A 24,155-nucleotide genomic window follows, 5' to 3' on the forward strand; every position below is an offset into this window, starting at 1 on the left:
CCGATGGAAGTTTGTCGCGAAAACACACCTAATGCATTCGCGAAACAATATAAAAAAGAAATAAATCATTTTTGAAGTTGGATTAAGGAAAGGAAATGAGTGAGAATGTCAAAATTCCTGCTTGGGAAGTCATTAGAGTGTTTAAATTGTGTGATCCGAATGGAACTGGGAAGATTAGGGCTGGACATTTGCGGAAATTGGTTAGGAATCAACTTGGAAAAGGAAGTGAGGTAATAATACCAAAAAAATATATGTTATTTCCTTTGTAAGCTTTCAAAAATGTTATCTAAACGTTCTAGAAATATAAATAATAATAAAAATATTTTCAAAAAGAAACGAAAGTGGTAAACTGCAATGTTACGCAGTAGATTCCTATACTATTCAACTTCCGGTTTACTAACGAACGATGTGTCACACTTTAATTGAATAGTGTTCATGCTATTTATACACGATTTTATAACAAAAGAAATTCATTTTGTTTGTTTGCATACAAAGTTGAATTTAAATAAATTATTATTATTTTTATTATAAATTTCAGGACATACGATGGATTTTAAATCAACTGGACCCAAAAAAATCCGGTTATATTTCGTTCAAGGAATTTTTTTATAGAGTACAAAATGTCGCAGAAAAGTATGATTCTCCCAATGAATATGTAACAAGTAAGTGAGAAATAAAAGTTATTGAACATGGTAATAATACGAATAATAATTTTTAAGTCTTAGAACAATTTAAAACTTAAAATAAGTCAACGTCTTTAAAGTTTCTTATTTAAGAGGAATTTCACGATTAGAAAGTCAAAATTGGAACATTGGGTTCAAATGAGGTGATTAAATGTTGACTAGATGTAAATGGATGTTTTAGGAGAATTATGAAACTGCCTCTTCGTCATCATCTGTACCATGACAACACTCTGTGGGTGTTAGCCTATCCTAAGAGACTCCGTCATTCCGTTCTGTTCGGTATCTCTCTTCTATAGTTGATGATATTGAGGGATTTAATGTCATCTTCCATCTGATTTATATATCTAAGCCATCTTGGGCTGTCCTCTAAGCCTTTTACCTACTGTGGGGTTAGTCCACAATATAATAAAAATAATAATATAATTTATTTAATAATAATAATATATTTAATGAAATAACTGAACACGTTGATTGATAATAATAATTTTTGTATAGCAACATGCCTACTTAGTAATTCTCATGAAGGTATCTTGGTCCTTTATTCTTTCCATACGACCCATCCAATGCAAGCGGCCGATTTTTACGAATTTGACGATGTCTGGATTCTCATACGTATTCCTGATGATAGTTTCACGAAAACGAAACGTCGGAGAAAATTTCTAGTTGTGCCATGACATTTTTCATAAAAAGTTGCCTTAAGAATGTTTTTTCAGATTCACGAAAAAACTAAAAATAAAGAAGTTATAGGCAAAAAACGAAAAAGTATTTTTTTGTTTTTCAGCCATATTTTAAAAACTAAAATGGCTAGATCCAAAACCATAGTTGAAAAATGATGAGCTCTAAGATACGCAACTTTGCCGCCATTTAACCATTTCTGTATCTCTTATGGTTTCTGAGATCCCAATGGTAGGGGTCGAATTTGAATTACCTGTATAATTCAAAGCTCCATCACGTCTTCAAATATGTGTTGGAAACATTCATTGTTTTTGGAGATCACCCAAGTTTCGGATCCACATACTAGAATCGATCGCATGGAGGCTATATACAGGGTGTGTCAAATGTCTGGAATATAGTCAATAACTTCGCCATTTGTGGTTTTAAAGAAAAATGTTTCAAATAAAAAATTCTTTATTAATTGTGGCGCATTTTTTAACGATAATTGCTTATTTACATTGTTCTTTGTTTCGTTGCTATGGCAACCAACATTGTTTTTTAAATGGGATGCATATGTTTTTTTTGCACATTTTAATAGAGGATAAATCTCTCTACGCGCTGATCATATCAAATCATATGAAAATATTAAATCAGCAAATTACAATCAAAGTAGGTGTCGAAATAACGCCGTTGGCAGCTTTAAATGTCAAGAAATTGACAGTTTAAACAAATATGGCGCAATTAAGCGAACGACAAAGAATTGAAATATTAATAATGTATGGGTGCGGTGATAGAAAACGCACTCAAAGTGAAGTTTGTACACTGTTCAATAATATTTACCCGGATACACAAATTACACAATCCACAGTATCGAAAATATTTAAAAAAATTCTTTAACACTAGAAGTGTTAAAAACCCTCCAAAAAGTTGATGGCCAAAGACAGCTACCAATGATCATATATTATTAATTATTCATAATTGTTGAAACTGTAATTTTAAAATAACAATGTTGGTTGCCATAGCAACCAATCGCCAAAAAATGCGTCATGATTAATAAAGAAACATATATTGGAAACATTTTTCTCTAAAAAAAATTCCAGACATTTGACACAACCTGTATATGTATATATAACATTTCAGTTCTATCAATCCGTCAAATAACATGGCGATTACAACAAGAAAGAAGATAATTCAATATAAAAAGGTTGCTGATCCCCTTATATTTAATCTGCATAACCAAGACATTTTGTGCCTATGAGCTCAGGTATAAAAGTTGCTCTACAGTTTTGATGCTCTCCTATGGAGAAGGTTTGGAGATGACTTTTTAATGGGTGAATTTTTAAACGTCAGTATTAGTACGCATTTGCTGACAATTGTGCTTCTCGTATTGATACCGGCATCCCGTATGAGCTTCTCGAGTACCATGTTGAAGAGTATGCATGAGATGGTGCATCAACCCTTTATTTATTCTGAATATTGTTCTTATTTCATTTTGAATTATTATACCATTTTCCAGCCCAGTGTTGTCTGATGAATACGGCAAAACCTCTTCGCTACATTCTTCTTGTTCAATTTTCAGTTTTTCTTCATAGTAAACCATCCATCTTTCCAGTATTTCGCCTTGTTTTGTCAGAATTCGTTCCTCTTTGTCCAAACTCATTGTTGTTCTAGATTTAAGTCGTTTCCTATTCCTATTAAGATTCCGGTAGAATTTCCTCGTCTCCCACTGTGTTCTTGGTTAATGGCATTTCTCTATTTCCATCTATAAGTCTTCTTTTCTTTCTTCCCCCAGTCTCTGTATTCCGCGTGTGTTTGTCTGGATCTACGTTATTGTAGATTTCTATAAGCTTGATACATTCTATCATCTACATTTTCTGTAGGTTGAATTTCTCGTGGTCCAGTTGTTTTTTGACATTCGCAATTCACTAACAAATAGTGGCAAGAGTCGACGTTCGAAGTGATCGATCATGTTGACTGTATGGCCATCTGTGGATACCCACGTCCCTTGGGGATGTCTTTGCGCTCAAATCATGTATCAAATCATAATGAGAGGAATTTCCAAGTTGATTAAGCTATTATCATTGCATTTCTTGTGTAGGCTGTTTACCTATTATGCCTGGGTGTTGGTTTTTCTTTACGTGTCAAAGTATCTTAGTATGATCTTAATATCGTTTTTTGGGTATGAGAGATTAGTTACCACAGTCTCCCGTAGGATTACTCAGGTGACCATCTTTGAGGTGAGAGTCGAGATTGAGTAGAAGAGGCTAAGTAACGCTGTCAGAATACAGCGTCATGTTTTGCGTATTACTATCCCTTGGACTCACCACAATGTTTCGTGCTCAACTCAAAGTTATTTAATTAAAATATAAATAATGATGCCTCAGCATGTGAGAAGGCATCTGGAGAAGAACACATCTCATAGATATATTCTAATGTGTCGTGCAATTTCTGCATAAATTTTAATACTTCATTATGTCAAATTTCTAGTGCAACTGGATTTCCTTGGATTTTATTCATAAATTTATAAAACTTCATAAATCCATCCTTATAAATTGAAAATACATCAATGAAAATGGTTTTGACAGAAGAGATTTTGTGAAGATGTGATTAACAATAACAATGCATTTGTAAAAAAAGATCTGCTTTAGTAACTTAACGAAAATATTGAAGTAACGAAAACAGTCAGAAGAGGACTGTATAAGGGCGCATCCAGAACCTTAAAAAAATTAATGTATTGCTGGGCATCTTGAGGACTAAGCGATTGGTCCATTATTTATCAATGGAAATCTAAACGGCAAAGCATATTTGGATATGAAGGTAAATACTATCAATTCACTAATTACTAAAGCTCTCTAAGATTAATTGGATACAAAAAGAAATGTTCTACGTGATGAGAGTATGAGTAAATGGACGACTAGAGTTTATAGAACTTCCAAATTTCCTGATTTGAGTCTACCAGAGTTTTTTATATCAGGTGAATAAAAGTCTACTGTGTTTACCTTTCGACCTCAAAATTTAGAAGATTTTAGAAAATTTTGGGTATAAGTTCACATATTTTAATGAATTTACATTATCAAAGGAAAATGGCCCTATGATGACTTTGCACTGACTTTTATATTCTACACCATACAATAACTCGTTTTGATCTCTCAATGATCACGTGGATTTTTTGATACTCAAATACCGCCATTTTGGTTGTTCACATAATCCCCGAAGTGAAAATGATCTTCGTCGGAAAAGATGATTTTTTGGTAAAGATGTTCATCTTCTTCCAAGCAATAATTGACTTATTCAGTGAAGCGAAAATGGTCTTATTGAATGTCTTCGGTGGTCACTTTCAACTAGAGCAGCAATATTTTCCATCGAACGAGTTAGACGACGATGCGGAACGTATCTATTGTCTATTGCCAGGGTAATCGAACTTTCTTCACCAATTAATTTGAAAATAAAATGCGACCCACAAAATACCACATGCTTCAGAACTAGTATGGCTGATTGTTTTAACTGACAGGGTTTCAATGCTACATTTGGTAATATATTATAAGCAGGAGCTGTCTTAGTAGATATACATTTTAGACTTACATATATCTCTTCAGTTGAGAAGCCTATTAGAAGAAAGATCATTTTTATTAAATTGTTGTATAGTTATTAAACACACGATTGTTATTTCTGTTTCTGTTAGTTCTTGTGCTAGTGCTAGTGTTAGTTCTAGTTTTAGTTCAATAAAAATATACAACATAGTAATATCTCATGCTAACTAGCGCTAGCTACCACTGCCACTAGAACTACCGAGAAACTAGAAACATTCGAATTTAGTCGCACATCTCTCAAGACGGCTATAGATTCTAAGTTATTAATGTAATGAGACTATTATTGTTCAGAATATAGTACCAGTTTTGCTTAATTAATAGGGTTCTATGAATGCCGCTTGTGAATACCATCGGTTGTTGGTAATAAATACTAATAAATAAGCTACTTTTCGTTTTTCATTCATATTTACATATGCTGAAGTACACCTAAAGCGGCTACAATCTCGCTTAAAGATTTAAATACCATGCAAATTTATTGGGTTTATCGCTATAACTAAAAATCAAGTAATACGAATAAAAGAACTTGTTATACGACGCCGACTTCTTGCTCAAAGTACGTACGAACGCTTTAACTGGAAGATCGAGACTAATATTAATGTAAGTGTATTAAAATACTTTCTAAATATTAACTGGCTCGTGGGAGAATCTGGATCAATTTATATTTCCGAATATTTAAAATATTTTGAGTACTTAAACTTAGCTTTCAAATGCGAAAGGTCGAAATATATTTATGGTAAATTTTTTTTGTTGATGATCGACATGAGCACTTTTTTTTGTGGTCTTTTCTTCATTCAAATCATTCAAACACCCTGTATGATGAATGTAGTTGAATTTGAACAAAATCGTCGTTAATAAATATTGGTAATTTCTTATATTTAATATAATTATGTATAACATAATTTTAAAGAGTTTTTTGTTTGTGGTATGTTTTAATATGGATTAAATTTGTATCAACTATAATGACTTCGAATGGGAATCTGTAATTTGGATCTAAATGAATTGTATATATTTCTTGTGTTAACTTGTGTTCAGGAGGTGTTAAGAATAAGTGTGTATTACGTTTTGTGAGATTTATTATTTAAACAATTTCTAATTGTAAGTGACGATTAATTTGATTGAATTAGGTTAGTTGGAGTACACAAAATTTATTTATTAACATGACTTTAATTGTTTACGAGATTACAGTTAATTTTGATAATTGTTCCGTTAAAAAGACTAACCACATTAATATTATTGTCGTTGATTATTTTTTGGTATGGTTCATATATTTTACGAGCTTATCCTATTGTTTGATGTCGGTGTTGTTGAGATTACCGGTTACAAACTGCATCATGTTACCGAGTACGTTTATAAACCCGCGTTTAATGTTTAAAGCGGATAGTTTGTTATAAAATTCTTTTTCCAATTCATTCTTTCATTTAAATTATTTAATCATTACTTAACGTATAAAGTTATTTTGTAACGTAGTCTATACGCGAGTTGTACTCGAGAATTTCGCGGTTCTAAGCAATGGGCTATATTTTTGGCTCCATTAGTTACAACATTCGTAAGTGCTCTTAAGTGTCGAATGTGGTTGTTCTACCGGTGGTGTCCGACTGTTTAAATTTAGCATTGATTTTATACAGCTTCAATAATGGCAATTACACAATTTCGGATGAATTGCCAAATATATCAAAGTGTCTTCTTCTTGCTCCGCCAAGATGGTCACATCTGATCTTTAATACCTCGTTTGGTATATTTTTTCAAGAAATTTTATATTCAACCATCACTTATGACTCATTTCATTGTAATATTGTTATAACGCACCACGCCTTTTTTTTAATATTCCTCCATTTTGATTTTTAAAATTTAACGACGCATATTTTATATTCTGGCTGTAATAAAATGATTTAAAAAAATGTCAACATTTCAAATTTTCATATGTTTATACCTGTTGGCTTCACTTTCTGACATTTTCGGCTGAAGATGAAGTTATAAACTTCGAAACCGGTTCCGATATAGATTAAATAATCTCTGCAAGTGTAAAGTTCATAAATTGTGTTTTATTTTCATATTCAAATATATCAAAGTCTTCAATCAATCATTTTATATAATTACGAAAATTTATCAAATCTATCGAGAATGATCAGAAATAATTCGATCGCTTTCTTCGCGAGTGGACTTATTGAAAGAATTTAGAAGTTGTCTCTCATACTTTGTTATTTGACACAAATCACATTCATTCCACCGCTCTCAAATTTTTCTAAATATACCTTACACAAAATCCTGTACATTTTGCCATCACAATAAACATACTGCTTCTAGGTGTTACCATAAACACAAAATATTTTATAGATTACGCGATTTACAATACTGTGATATACTGTGTTATTGGTTGCATACTTGCAATGATGACGTCGGGTACGATAATTAATTAACACACTGTATGTAGCATGGGCGAAGTTATTCTAGATATTAGTAATATTAGGTTCCAGCTTCTTCTTAACATGCGATATAGGTGAAGTCCAAAGGGGCTTCACTTTCATGAATAATGTTTTGTGTTAGTAATTTTTTAATTTGCTTCTTTGATTCTTACTTCTGAGTATACGGTATGGCTTCTGATATACTCGGATGTTGTCTGTTAAATTTATCGTATTCAATAATTTAGTAGTAGATCGAAACTATCACGGAATTGAATCGTGATGGATTATGTCGAGGAAATGACCAGTTTTAGTAGATTACTAGTAGATCACACAGGTGTTGTTCTTCTTCCATAGGTTCAATACCTTTACTTAATATACTATATCTATTATTGAATTTAGTTGTTTTCGTACGAGTTTCATAATTATTTTCATACACAATTGCGTGACGTTTTCCATTATTTTATTGTGGTTTTTGTGGCCAACAACGAGGAGAATACTACTCCTCGTCGTTGGTAAACCGGGATTTCTCAAATTTGACGAATCCTAGCTTCTAATGTAATGCAAACAGGTGGCTTATGGAAGAATGGTTTGTTTACGTTTCTTGTTTCTAAGAAACGAGAAAGTTTTATGATTAAGTTTCGCTTCTAAAAGTTCAAGAACATCTGATCCTACAATGCCTTCATATTTATTAGATTTATTGATAACATTAAAATTGAAAAAATGTATAAGATTATTAGGTAAAAGTTTGTTCATTCAAACGAAATTCTGAATCAAGCAATATTAATACCCGAGCACATCTATATATCAGACCAAACAACAGGACCAATATCGTCATACAATCCACGAAAGTCCGCTTTCCGGAAGTTAAAACGAAGGTTGTTATTTGATGGAAGACCGCTCAAACGCTGACAGAAAAGCTGAACATCCTTATCACAAGAACGAATGTGATAGAACAGACAGGTCCACACTAGGTCCTATAGCAAGAAGAAGAAGAAGAGATGAGAGATTCTTATTTAAAGAGTTGGCTGCTTATCCAAAAAGATTCAGTTTTGTCTCTCTATAATAATATACCTTGAGCTGTTTCCAAATTCTCTGGTCATTCTAATTGAATATATTCACCATATTCGTGATAGCAAATTAAATATCTGAAATATGAAATATGATATTGGTTTTAGTTACTAGCTTATTTGAACTTGCGGTCAATTTAAAAGTCGTCAGTAACACATCTAATGCTTTCTTGACCCGATTTTTCATTAAATTATGTCCAGTAAGCGTTTTGCAGATCGTTCCAGTTGAAGACAAGCTTCGACCTTTTGCCAGGCGATTAAATTTAGAGCATTCGTTCTTCAAACGACTTTGAATAATGTGAGTTAAATATGAATTTAGAGAATTTATTTTGTAAGATGATGTTATCAAAATAAGTACAAAGTTTATTAAACATTAAAAGCAAAATCGGAATTTTGTTTGAATAATTGTAATAATTTATAACCTTGACCTTACCGCGAATACTGGTGGTTCTTCGTAATTGATGGTGAAAAAACTTTGTTAAATCAAAAGAACTTTAATTTTAAGTACTCGCTACAGACACCAAGAATGAAAATGTGGAATTTACAAGAATAATTTCGAACGAGATGAAAATACATCGTGAAAGAATGTGGGTTTACTATAAAATTCTTAGAACTAATTTACACTGAAAGGTTCATGATCTGCAATTTCCTGCGGTTTACATAAGTGTTTTTTTTTTCTATTCGTTGGGTGGCTCTTGCAAATGTGTTATTCGCTCGGATTTAGTTGCATTAATAGTTGCAACTGTCAGGGATGTTACGAGAAAATTTTTCTTGGTCAATACAATGTACTATTAGTTGCACTATAGAAAACATTAAAGTGTTATAATTTCGTAAATAATTGAAATAGGACATATATTCATATATTTTTTTTGGTAATTGGGTTAGCTCTCATATGTCAAAGTTTGATGGTGAGGTAATAAATCACCCTGTATAGACATTTTTTATTTTAAGATACCACCTCATAAATTCTTCGTAATTCACCAGTTTTTAAATATACCATAACATAGCTCGCATTCTATCTGGTTCGATATTTGAGACAATCTTGATAGGGTATCAAAATAACGTGCTTAACTATAAAACAGACTTCTTTAGTTGTTATGTTAATTAGTCAAATTTATAAATGGTGCTTATTAAAATATCAAATGTGTTCCTCCTTTTGAGGTAACTTCACACATAAAATGATTAATTATAAATTTATTATACATAATATTTAGAAAAGAAAATATAATGTATTAAATAACTTTCTGTTTTACATAATTGAAATTTATACCTACATTAAAATAATCAAAAACCGTATCCGGTTGCAAAACAAATCTCATGCGAGAGTACATAAAACGGGGCGGATGGTTTCAAAATCGTGATCGTGTTTCTATGCAAAACGATAAACCATGTCCAATTAGAATTTATAAAAAAAATTTATATTTCACTCAATTTATTGTTAATTCTACTTTCTCGAGAAAACTGAAACAATAACAAACTTTATTGTTATTGTTTTTCGATTTTTTATTCGTTTTCTGTTGAAATCTAACAATAAGTAAAAAGAATCTCAATGAATAGTGAACGTGCACCGAAGCCACTTGCCGTAACATTCCAAAGACTTCTATAACTATCTACCTGCAGGTGCCTGAAGGCACCATTGTCATGGAATAGTGCCGATGACTCATGTTTTCTCAAGCCCTTTTTTAGGGTGGTAACAATTCGCTTCCTCTGAGAATAAGTGTTGGTATAACAAGGTGCATGTAACGAACTTTTACAAGGACATAGGTAAGAAGGAGGGAGAAATTTGAACGACAATAGAATTAGAATTAGTTGTGAAGAAAATGTTAAGAATTAGGCGAGCTTAATATTTATACAGTAAAACCTCGATATAACGGATCTCGTTAATATTAATTAACTTCTATTAATATTATCTATTTAATACATCAATTCGAACGTTTCTAGTTCTAGGTCTAGTGTTAGTTCTAATGCTTTTTTAATTGATATTCAATGCTAGATTGTTGTATATTTTTATTGAACTAAAAGTGGAACTAACACTGGACCTAGAACTAGAAACAAACTCGAATGTTTCTAGTTCTAGGTCTAGTGTTAGTTCTAATGATAGAGTTAGCTCTAATGCTAGTGTTAGCTCTAGTTTAAGTTTTTATTGATTCTTAGATTGTTGTATATTTTTATTGAACTAAAAGTGGAACCACGTACGGCTAAACCCGAACGTTTCTAGTTTCTAGTTCTAGGTCTAGTGTTAGTTCTAATGCTTTTTTAGTTGTTATTCAGTTCTATTGTTGTATATATTTATTGAGCTAAAAGTGGAACTAAACACTCTTATAGACGGACGTTTATGCCCGCGTTGATGTTTGCAAATCCAAAAACGTCAAATGTGCTCAAAATGAAGAATAAAAAAAATAAAACCCGTCGCGTGTGGTGTAAAAAGTGGCTTCTGCAACGGCAAAGGTTTTCTCACATTAATCTATTGGCAGAACTGACAATAGAACCGGATGATTGGCGTAATTATTTTAGGTTGGACGAAGATACTTATTCGCTACTGTTGAAGATGGTAACTCCATTGATACAACATCAAAATACAATTATGAAACTACCAATATTTCAAATTTACCACTGCAATGTCTGCACAATCCTTATGTACAATAATTCCGGAAACATGTGAAGCTATATATGAAGTGCTGCATAAAGAATACATGAAAGTAAGAAAAATATTTATTTTAGAAAGTAACAGAAGCATGATTGGGTATTAAAAAAAAATATTAATTGTTCATACAAATCATGTGGGACTATACCCAGAAAAATACATTGCAGTCGTATTTTGCTCAGCCGAAGATTCAAAAGGAAACTGATAAGTTATTTGTTGCTAAATGGTTCAAATCGTGATCCAAGCAGAACTTTTCCAAGTTCCGCTTGGAATAATAGGTCATTTATTAGTTTTTCCGTATAAATCTTGGTCTCTACTGGCAATTTCCGAAGTTTCGTAGCAACATTTTTCTATAATTGAAAACTCGTCGTATTCAATCTTATTATTATTCAATCTTGCACTAACAACATTCAAAATTTGATCAGCTTTGTCTACAACTGAGGTAGAATTTCTTTTCTTAAATCTCCTTTTGGTCGATGAATGATGCATTACTTTATCTGGTGGTACTGATAATGCTGATGAAGGTCGGGTGCTGTCGCTAGTACTTGTAGATGGACGTGAAAGCAAATCCACATTCAAATGACTTTCATCGTTTGGCTGTAACAACAAAACAAATTATAAAAAACATGTATCATTTTCAGTTCCCTACAACGGAAGAGAAATGGACAACTATTGCTGAAGGCTTTGAGAAACGTTGGAATTTTCCTAAATGCGTGGGGGCGGTAGATGATAAACACGTTCAAATAATACCACCACCAGATAGCGGACCATATTATTACAAGGGCTACAACAGTTTAGTTCTTATGGCCATATGTAATGCAAATTACGAATTCATCGAATTCATATCCGATGGAGGAGTTATTGCACATACTAAGTTTTATAAGAAACTGAAAAACGGAACTTTGCACTTACCAGACTCACTAAATCTACAGAACAGTCAAAAACAACTAACATTCATTTTCATTGGCGATGAAGCGTTTGCATTACGTTCCGATTTCCTAAAGCTCTATGGCCAGAAAGATCTTAATCATGACAAAAAAAATATTAATTACCGATTGGCACGGGCACGAAGTAAAATTGAAAATACATTTGGCATATTAGCAGCACGATTTCAAATCTTTTACACTCCTATCCGGTTACGCTTAGAATCAATAGACAAAGTGGTACTGGCTTGCTGTGTACTTCATAATTTATTAACCCTAGAAAGCTAAACTGTTCAAAAGTGACGTTAAAACTAAACTATCGTAAAATTTACGACTGGAAAAATAATTTAATAAAAAATACTTCTAGATACAAATTTTGGAAATTACAACTCCTCAACGCAATTGACACAGCACTTTCCGCGATGTTGTCACAAATTCTTTGTGATAGGTTTTGAAGAAGGTCATGGGCCCTGTCTGGTACCGAAACTTTCAAGGTATCCGCAATGGATTGCTAGAATTTGCGAGTCGAAGTTGGGTACTGTAACCGCTGTTGAAACCATGGCTCGATAAGGCTGTATTTGCATGGCATTTTTTTCTTGAAACCGGTTTTGACTTTTCACAACATTAGTGACGTAAATGACATATGCATTCACAAAAGAATACCATACAATACGCACAAAGGTCACCGTTTAGTCTGTGAACGGCTAAAGCCGAATGATTTTAGTTCTAGATAGAATGTTTATTCTAGTGACACTGTTAAGTAGCGCTAGTAAGCAATAGATAGTGCTAGATTGTATGTTGTTATTGAACTAAAACTAGGGTTAAAAGACGAGTTATTTGATATATCTTTATTGTTTGAACTAGGGGCCAACTCAACATTGAATAACGGAAGGCAATTTTTAGTGCTTCTATGACGTATGTATGTATATTTGATTGCTGTATGTCTTTATTGAACTCGTAATTTTTACGATAGTTTAGCTTTCTAGGGTTAAAATGAAGCTGCCCTAACATATACACACCACCTGATTCTGATTTCGAAAAAGAAAGTTTGCAATCAGGTCTGAGAGGTAATCCAAGTCACCTTGCTCACCTGCAACGTAGCCATGGTAGAAACTTTGGCAGTGAAGCAGAGCAAGTGCGACAATTATTTTTGCAGTATTTTAATGAAGAAGGAGCTGTATCATGGCAAGAGCGAATGGTATAGTGACAGCAACAGTTTCTGTACGTCATTAAATAATTATTTTCAACAATTAAGGGTTTATTAATAAAGTAAACAACGACTACTTTTACATTTTTTTCTTATCTCTCTCTCAGTCTCAGCAACACTATCACCTTCCTCTTCTGGTTCATTACTTTCGTCTGCTTGCGAATCAAATTTCACAAACATGGAACTTACCTGGACACTGGACGCTACTGATGAACGTCACACAATTTACATCCACACGTTGGGACTTGAGAGCAAATGACAGAAATTTTGTGCGTCGTTTTTTTTGAGTGTGCACTGTTTGAGTGTGATGTTCTTCTGCATACTCATTAACGTTTTTGTATGTACTTTTTTTTGTCCGTCTGTAGGGGCCTTAACACCTAGAAGTCCTAGAAGACCTAGAACTAGAAACATTCGGGTTTAGTCGTACGTCTTTTAAGACGGCTAAACCCGAATGTTTTTAGTTCTAAATCTAGTGTTAGCTCTAGTTTTAGTTTTTATTTATCCCTAAATTATTGTATATTTTTATTGAACTAATTGTAAAACTGAATACAGAACGCAAAGGACACTCCATGTATTAATTCGTTATATCGAGGTTTTGCTGTATTAATGAAAGGGAATTATTTATTCACTGTTTAGTGAAAGTTTATACGAAAATTTTTCGGATTGTTAAACAGTTTAATTAAACAGGAAATTGTTTCTATATCTAATCATTATTATAATCTTGCATAAATAATTTCTCTTGTTATCGAGGATTAGAAAAAAATGTTTATATTTTTTTATAAAACAATACATAATTGCCTTAAATAATTTATATTTCAAAATCTGTTTTACATTTTCTAACTCAAATTAATTTTTTTTTTCAATACAATATAAAACAATTTAAAGCTCTATTTAAATGTTGTTTTAACACGATTGAGTACCGCTGATTTCACAGGTGAAACGGTTGACTCATGCGCGAGTATAGCGGAATCCTCGTCTCCAACTGGTACCACTTCGCTCGTTCCAGGTTGGCTCTCTGCGTTCAGTTCGTTCTATGTCTTGTTCAGGTAAACTTCGCGGTCTCATCGTTAAAAAGAGTCGGTTTTAAATCTTATTTCCGACATTTAAATGATACGAATTAAAACACCAAATTAAAATAAATCAAAGTGATTCGTGTGTTTCCCCCATTCGTTTACCTGGAAAAAATCAACCTTTTTGCATTAAGAACAGAACAAAACCAGGTAAGTACGTTGTTAGTAAAGATAACATAAAAAATAGATTGAAGAGGTGGTGCAAGAATTTATACTCTTATCTTTAAAGTTTTTTTTTTTTGGTGTTTCATATGAATGACAAATTTGAGTATACCTTTCAAAAAATTACGTTATACGGTGATTCATTATTGTGGAACTCAAGCGTTGCATTCCTTTGGATTTGGTTTGGTTTGGATTGGTCGTGCCTCTTAAAAGAAAGGAGTTTCACTCGATCTTTCGCGCTCGTTTTTGAACTTTAAAAACAACTTGAACAACAAAAGTTGTTTACAACACAAACGATAGTCATAAAAAGATAGATAATGTTCACGAACAAATAATCTCGTAAAAAACAAAAATAAAGATAACAAATCATCAAATGCAATCCTAAAATCTAACAATCCATTTCTTCTTGTTATTGTATCAATATTTATTGTTTGAATTAAACGTGAAAGCTGGGTTCTAACTTTGTTTGTATAATTATCAATTAAGTATTAATAACTTGGATGAGTTAATTTAAAAATACTGTTAATTTCTGAGCTATTTAATTTATTTTCATCTTGTTAATAATTATTTCAATTACAAATTGCTCTATTAATTCGAATAATTGTTTCTTTTTTATTTTTTTCTTTTTCCTAGAAATGCATTACCTTATCAGCTCTTGAAATGATTCTATTTATAAATTGGAATATTTTTATTATTTTGAAACCGTTTTAATATTAAATAATCTATGATAATAAAATAACGGTTTATCATAAAAAAAAACTGCAGAAACCTGCATTCTATTACTGGTATATTTTGTTGTCTGTGCCAGTAGTAGCGGACACTGTTAGGAAGTTCCTGATTGCTGTTTCAAATATGATTTTATAAGTCGTTTCTTGAAACAATTTGGCTAATTTCATCATTACATTATATTTTAATTTTGCCCCTATGTATATAGTATACAGCCTGGGAGGGCAGGTGGGAAGAAAACTTCACCTGTATAAACCAACCGAAAAAGTTACCAAAGATTAGGCTAAATAGCCCTAAGAGGAATACTCCTAATTCCAACTATGTTCAACAATAGCAAAGATAAAGGATTTCCTTAAAGGAATTTTTGCGTTGAAGAGATGAGGCACGAGGAATTGAAAGGAAACGGCATGTATCCTGAAGAAATTGATGGCGGGCGATGATAAGGAAAGAATGTGGAATGGACAAGGCGAGTGAAAATCATAGTAAAGAGGTTGAGTTTGAGAATTCAAATAGTTTGCACGACGCTGATCCTGGACGGTATAAGTAATCGTCCCATAAAACAAGATTAAAAGAAGGCGTCAAAATCATTAAATCAGCCATTACAAGAATTGGCAAGTTTGATACAAATTTACCATAGTATTTACATTTTTCACAGAAGGCTTATAGAGTTGCTACAGATTTTTGACTCAGTGTACTTACAACATTTACGGTTTGCAAAGATTTTAACTCAAGAGCATCAAACTACATCCTCAGTATTTGATGCCATTTCAAGGGTTTTGTTGCCGTCGTTCACCTGGTCCAAGTATCTTGTTTTTTATCGCCTCCTATGTCTTGTTCCGGCGATATTCTCTTGGGGGCGTCATCGTCTTTCATTCTCTGGACGTGTCCCACATCTTTTATCAAAATGTTGATAACAATGTTGGTCACCACCTAAATATACACTTTTACAACTGAAGATGAAGATGAAATACCTACGAGCGTGCTAAAGCATTCTGCAAGGTACTTGGATAAACCGCTAACGCCTTTAATAAACACATCCTTCACTGATCCGTTTTCCGGATGAGTTGAAAAAGACAGTAATAATCCCAATCTATAAAAAAGGAAACAACTCCTGCTGACGACAGTTATCATTATCGTCCAATAGCACTCATATCAAATCTTGCAAAAATTTATTAGACGCTTGTACACAACAGAATTATAAATTATTTAAATAAATATAATATATTGCACGAGAATCAAAATGGTTTTCGGAAGGGAAGATCCACCGAACTAGGCCATAACAGCATTGTTCATGGATTTTACAAAAGCCTTTGATAGTGTACATCATTCAATCCTTTTGACCAAGTTGGAGAGACTTGGTTTTAGAGCTTGTTATGGATGAAATCCTATCGATCAGGGAGGTTACAATGTGTAGTTGCCTACAGGGAACAGAAATAAGAGGGAAGTCAAGCTGGGAGTACCTCAGGGTTCCATATTGAGTCCTCTATTGTTCCTCCTGTATGTTAATGATTTACCACGTGTAACGAACAACATTACGATAATTTTTCGCGGAAGACACAACGACCGTGGCGAGGTGTAGCACTGATTATGAAATTCAGAAATCACTTACTGTGGATCTGAATAAACGTGATTGGTTTGAAGCGCACAACATAAAATTAAGTACAAAAAAATGAAAATTGTTAACTATCACTTATGTTCTGACCAGATCAAGGCGAGGTATCGGGATACTGAGATTGCCAGTGATGAGATTTCGTTTCCGGGTTGGAAAATGGATCCCTGGTCTGTCTTGGACCAATCATACTGATTTCCTTGCTGGCAAGATCAGTCATTTCTCATATGCCATTCGGATTATTTCCAGATCAGCTGGCATTGAAGCAGCATTAAATGCCTATTATGCATATGTTCATTCCTTGCTAAGATATGGAGTTGTCTTTTGGGGCCGTGGTGTTGGTATAGATAGAATCTTCATACTACAGAAGAGGTGTGTAAGAGCAATCTTTGGTTTAAAAAATATTGATAGCTGTAGAAGTTACTTTAAAGACTATAAAACACCCACATTGTATGGAATTTATATTTTGGAATGTGCCGTATTGGTTAGGAAGAATTACTTGGAATTTTTCAAAAAATATGAAATATCACATCCTCGAGACGCACGTAGGCAGGTGAACTGCTATCTGGTGCCACCAAAAACGCACCGTACTGATATTCAGAAGACGGCTCTGTATCAGAGTATCAAGATCAACAATCACATTTCGGAGAGTACAAGGAACCTGCCAGTTCCAAGATTCCGGAGAAGACTGAGAGCTATTGCCACGGAAAATCCGATGTATACCATTGACATGTTGTTCCAATTTAATGTTTCAATTCAATTTGTCATATTAGACGCACTCTACGCTTTTTTGGTAAAATGGAGTAATAAAGTATTATTATTATTATTTATAATAGCAACATCATGCGTTCTGTATGCTGAGTAGTGCTCGAAGTTATATCTTCAGCGCCACTCTCCATGTCCTGTCCACTCTTCCAACAGTCCCCTATATATAAGGCGCAGTATTTGCCTCTCAAAGGAGCCTCTCGTCACTCTGTGACAGCACCCACGTCCACCATATACCAAAACCGATTGTATTAGAGTCCTATACAGTGGGCATTTTATAGCTCTTAATAGGCAGGCTGATCTTAAATTCCTAATCAGACCATAATACAACATCCCATTTACTAGGTATATCATTCTTGTAACTTCTATACTTGTATTATTATCGGATGTCACTAATGAGCCCAAATACACGAACTGTTGAACTTGTTCAAAGCTGAATTCGCCTACCATTAAGTTTTGCAACTATCGTATTCCTAATTTCGACGTATTACGGTACATATATGTATTTTGTTTTTGCTTGGTTTACCTTTAGCCACTTTTCGTCGCTGCTCTTTATATGAGGTTAAAGGCTTCTATTATATACTTTCTCGTCCTAGCAATTATGCCGACATCATCCGCGAAAGCCAAGATCTCTACGCTTTTGTTGACTTTTGTTTACCTCTTCAGTTGCTTGAGAGAGCAAATTTTCTTGGGTGTGGTAGACTGAAGACGTATCGTCTCTTTCCTCTGCTTTCTGTAACGGAAAAATTTTTCGAGAAGTTTTTGTGGTGAAGGAAAGAGGAAGTGTATGAGGAAAGGGGATGGGTAAGTCTTGGTTGATTTTAAGGTTTAAAAACGCACAATAGATACGCTGGCAACGACCCATAAAGTGGTAAATGAAGCGAATGCAATACATGCTTGCTGTATTGTCGATATAGCGGGCACGTTCAATCAGTTTATAGGATTATAGAGGTTGGTGCTGTTTAACAAGGAAATTCTGATGGAGTCTATTTAAGGAACGGTGTTAAAAAAGATGATTAGGTATTGTTCTCATTGCTCCACATTGGGCTAAGCTTTCTTCCTTTGACATGGTATTCAGAATTGAGGATGGGGATGTGAAATTGGTGAAAGTAGTTAGGGATACGGATGTCCTGCCACAGGGGAAGTGTGAGATGGGAGAATAAAGATGCTAGGTTGAGAGTAAAAGCAAGTAGTAGCGGGGAAATTTAACATAATATTGATGACAAGAAATTTAATATGGGAAGTATATATTAGAGATTCTGATCAGGAAAAGAGGGAAATAGGGAATGCTGGGCGAAGAAAGGCAGAAAAAAGAGGGTTATGGTTATTACATAGCGGATGTGATAAAAAATTGGCTTGATTGAGACAAGAAAACGTATAAGATCATGAGGGCACTTACATGGGATTTCTATTCAACGGGATTAATCGATTTCGGCTATGTTGAAGGAGTTGAGCGGTGAAACGGTTGGAAAACTGTGGATGTAGTGGAATTGAGACAGTCGAGCACTCCGTGATATTTAATAATGTCTTGTTAACGATAGAGTGCCATGGGATCTGTTGGATGGGCTCGTGTTTAAACAAGCTAGTCCGCTTTTAATAGCATCCCACGAGAAGAGTAATTACTCTATAGTGCGCGTGTTTGAAATATACGAAAATAATCTGAAACCTTTGAAATCTAAATTTATTCTGTGGCATGGTAGATTTGAATTGAGTCAGAATGCATACAAAGGTGTTTAGGGACATATTCCGAATCTCTAGAAAAAGATTTTAGTCACACTTTTAAAGCCCTGTTTACGAAGGAAAACTCGTAACGTTGACAAAACAGCAAGAAATTGTCTGAATTTATATTGGGTAAACTGTAATTTATAAGAACATTTCTGGAATTATATTGGACAAACTCCAATCTTTAATAACAAATCAGAAATGACACTGTCTAGACTACAACGATGTAGGTGATTACATATCGTTCTAAACTCTAAGAAAAAATATGAAATTACATTACCCTGACTAAAATCTGTATCACATGAAGAAGTTTGGAATTAGTCTAAGACTGACATATTAATTGTTGCGTGGTTTTAGCTAACATGTTCTGTTCACACTGGCATCACATGTTAGATAACGATGTTGCGCAGTGACGATGATCTTATTTTGTATAGTACTACAGTCAGTATTTTCAACACGGAAGTAGCCAAGAGAAAACTCTGGTAATGGACCAAAACTTTATTTAAAAAGCGATCAGAACTTTTATTCTTGAAAGATTTGAGCATATAAGTTGGATGTTGTCACAACAGTCAAAGATATTTGTCAGGACACCAATTTTCAAAGTAGCTATCATGGTGAGATTTTTGGCCACAACAAATTCATATCAAAGTATAATATATCTGTTTAGAATATTAAAGCTACATTTCTAAATTTGTTCCAGACGTATAATAGGAGATAGTAACATATGGGATCATTTACTGAATGTCCCATTGATGGGTTGTAGCATAACTCATTTATTTTCAATTGAACGATGTTGCTTTTAACCTCCTTAGACAGCTTTTAAATTTTATAAGCTACAGCTTAACCAAAAGCACAATACTTTTCTCTTCTTAGCAATTTTTCTCAAAAATTCGTTCTTTTGAAATTACGCAATTCTTTATATAACTTATTTTTTTATATACGCACAATTTCCCTTTATTTAATTTTTACCACCTTCCGATGGAATATCGATTTTTGTTAGCGAACGCTGTTATTAGCTCGGAAATGTTTGCACGAACGTTCTCGAAACTCAACGGCTTGCAAACAATGTTCGCGAGCATAACCTTGGTGTAGATCGGTGTTTTTATTATCCTAGCCTAGTAAGATTTCATTTTTATCGTTTTGACATCAATCAATTGCATTTATCTGGGTTTTGGATAAGCAGCTATAATGTTTGCAAAAGCTCAATTTTTAAATGTTATGTCTAAAACTCTATAGACCTTATCAATAAAATAAATAATATCTCATTATCCAAAAATAGTATACTTATATCATATGATATTAAAAATTTATATACTATACTAATATCCCAATAGATAAATCTATTTCTATTATTGAGAAATTTCTTCTTAAGAACCAAAATTCATTAGATCTAGAAGAAGATAATATAACATGTTTCTCTAGGTTACTTAAAATGGTATGCAACCAAAACTTTTTCATGTTTCATAATAATTATTACCAGATGAAAGATGGTCTCAGGTAAAATAGCTGATATTTATGTCAATCATTTCTAAAACAAGCTTTTCTCAGATAAATATAAGTTTATAACCAAAGATATCTCATTTTACGGGAGATAGGTAGATGATATCTTTATCATTTTTGAAGGTAATGCAGCAAAACTTTCAGCATTAAATAATATTTTTAATAATATTAATAACCTGCAGTTCACATCTGAAATTGGAACAGACTGTAGACTGAACTTTTTAGACTTGGTACTTTCAAGAGATCCTGATAATAGCTTGAGCTTTGCTATATTTCGCAAACACACAGCCACAGACGTAATAATTCCCAAACATAAACAGGCATCATTTCGTTTTCTTTTCAATAGATCACAAAAAGTACCGTTAAATGATTCCAATTATCTCACAGAACTCCATAAAATTGTAAAAATCGGTTTGAATAATGGATACAACATCAAAGACTTACAGGACATTCATAACATGGTACATAAATGTAACATCATTAAACTATTATTTCCGCACTATAAGAGAAGCGTTAAATATATATAACCTTACCATTCGTCCCTTCCATTCAGTCAAAAATCAGAAAAAATCTTGGTAAAGTTAACATAATCCCAGTTTTCTCATCGAATTCAAAAATATCTAAACATTTGTTAAATAATAAACTCAAATTTGATAATACGTCATTGAACGGTGTATATAAAATCGAATGGTCAAATTGCAAGATGTGCTATATAGGACAGACTGGAAGAAGCATCCACACTAGATTTAAAGAACATCTGAATAGAGATAGCTCAGCTGTTTTTAAGTATTTAAAACTTACTAACCATACTACAGACATTAATAATGTGAGTCTGTTGAAAAACATAAAGAAATCGAAAAAACTTGATCTATGTGAGGAATACTTTATATGTATATAAGAATAACAACAATAATTGTTTTATGAACGACCTAGCGGATGTTAATAATTATAGACTTTTCATCAAATACATGTTTTCATCAAATTTTTAGATATAGATGAGAAATAGAATTTAAGTTATAGAATAGATATAACATGTTTCCGCTTTCAAGAATGAGATATCGCCTTTTTTCTCTCTTCAATAATTCTTTATCGAAACCAGTCTATCTCGTCCTTTTCTGTGAAGAGTACTCTTTTTCAATTTGTTATAATGTACAATTGACCATTTTGTATTCCTTTTTTATTGATTTTTAGAACAACTTTGAGTCAAGTGATGTCATTTAATATCTAAATTACGCTTTGACGGTAATTATGTTTTTTACTTTTATATTTTATATCATAATATTTAGGGTAATTTCTGGGTTGTTCTATATTCCTTCTAATACATTTTTTGTTATTGTAGTTGTTAGTATTGTTGTCCAAAATCAACCTTATATGTAGGGCAACAAAACCACTGTAGACCAGTATTATCAAATTTTAAGAATTTGATAATCATTTTGGCGCATAGTAAGAATATAATTTAATATTTCGTTTATAGTTAATTTGAATGCGAACCAAGGAAGTTAAGTAATAATTTATAGCAATGGCTCTGTATACCAAAACCCTAATTGTGTTCGGGACGTAGATGGAGTGTCACTATCCACTCTATCATAGAAAGAAAGCTTAAGCCGAAACAGACTATATATTCTGAGTATGCAGGACTTTGTAATTCTGGGTAGATCCAAATCAAGATTCTGTAATAAAGATACTTTGTCAAGAACTTGTAAATATCAACTTTATTCATATCTTAGAAACAATATAATTTGAAATTTTTAGGACATAAATGTTTAATGATATTCAAACATTTACACAACTAACAATACTTGTACATTGTTGGCTTCGTGCTTAGAATTTTGTCTAAGTTCTTCACCTCCGTAATATGCAGCACAATCGTATCCGATGGCTGTATTTTGTAATGATGAAACTGTTCGTGTAGAATTTTTCAGACTCATTGAAAATTCTTTTTTGAATAATTTGTGTTCATATCAATAATTTTTGAGTCCATATAACAGTTTTTGAATCATTACATTTAATACAAGCATTTTCACTATTTATAAATATAATTTGATTTTGTTAGCATTATTTATATAATATATAAAGTCAATTAACATCCACTGGTGTTTTATGTAACTGCTCTATACAATCTCCGTAGTGGTTTTGTGTTACGCTATAATCTGTGCATGTCACGAACGGGTACGGAGCAACGAGAGTCGCACCTCTCTTTCACGATATTAGTCGGTTTGTAATCGTGAGAAATGCGGTCTTAACATTTAAGCGCAACTCAATAACGAACCTTTTTATACAACCGTTTTTATAGCATCGCCGTAGTAGAAGAAGCAGCGCATGATGATTCTTGGATGGGGTCATAATTAGAACGCTGCCATAGACTTCTGGAATGTCCATTTTAAAAATAACAGTAATTCCCGGATCCCAGAATCGTTTCGAAACGAGTTTTAGGTTGTGTTGGGAAATCAAATCAAAAGAAAGTTTTAATTTTAGATTATTTTTTAAAAATCTACTTTTAGTAAGGTTACAAACTGTTTTTATTTGATTGAAAAATATGTGCTATTTTTGTTTTTATCTGTTTTACGCTCCGTTTGCCATGATTATAGAGGGAATGTGGAATATGCGGTCAAACTATTGCAATATTGATAGAGAGCAGGTGTACAATATCTACGAACAACCATTAAAGAACGACACAAATAAATTTGTTTATCCGTGACTTTTTTTATGGTTTAATCATAAAAGTACAAATTACTTATTGTGTGTATTTTTCTAAGTCGTGTTATAAAAATTTATGTTAAATATTCCATATAACATTTTTAAACTTCCGTTAAGAAGTATTATATCTTGCGGGTAAAGAAATTTAATCTTCTAGCTAAAAAAAAGACCTCTCCTTTTGTTCTTTGTAGAAGACAGTAACGCTTTTAAAGGGCTTCTTCCGGGAACGGTACCGTAGCAGATATTTATTATACTTACAAAGTCTTTTAAAGTGCCTCTTGAAAACACTTAAATAATCCTTTAATTTTTTCTTTCCCATTCTTGTTTAACTTTAATAAACATTTCTCTTGTATCTTAAAAGTTTTATGCATTATGGTGGTTACAAACCGGGACATATCATAGTAATTACTTTAAAAGGAAATTGCGTTTTCTAAAACGGTTGTCAATTATACAACCGACTTTGTCTCCATTCATTGCAACGCGACGTTCGATTTATTAGAAAGTCAAATGGGTGATACACGTGGAAAAATGCTCTTATGTAGATTAGTGGGTGATAAACGTGGAATGTTTTAAGAGGTCAACGTTATACAGGATGGGCAAAATGATTTAAATGAAAGTTCTTCTGTACTTAAAAGTACTTTATTTCTTTCATATTTATTGCCGTAGTTGTATTTGATAAACTTTATACTTATTAATATCTGACAAAAAAATCGAAAGGAATGAAATCTAATAAC

General features: G+C 32.8%; 1 protein-coding gene across 4 annotated transcripts in view; it reads left to right on the forward strand.

Moving 5' to 3' along the window:
- The window catches only part of LOC111413376 (rab11 family-interacting protein nuf), a 68,658-nt gene continuing 44,503 nt past the window's right edge, over positions 1-24,155 (forward strand). For 2 of the 4 annotated variants that reach the window (XM_023044325.2, XM_023044326.2), the window contains exons 1-2: positions 1-230; positions 539-662. In XM_023044325.2, the coding sequence (XP_022900093.1) occupies positions 96-230; positions 539-662 (259 nt within the window). In that variant the 5' untranslated portion in view covers positions 1-95. Of the gene's footprint in view, positions 231-538; positions 663-14,191; positions 14,391-24,155 lie in introns of those variants that run through there. The other 2 variants (XM_023044328.2, XM_023044329.2) reach the window with 1 other exon arrangement.

This window comes from Onthophagus taurus, chromosome 2, assembly GCF_036711975.1.
Source record: "Onthophagus taurus isolate NC chromosome 2, IU_Otau_3.0, whole genome shotgun sequence".
In the NCBI taxonomy this organism is placed as follows: Eukaryota; Metazoa; Arthropoda; class Insecta; order Coleoptera; family Scarabaeidae; genus Onthophagus; species Onthophagus taurus.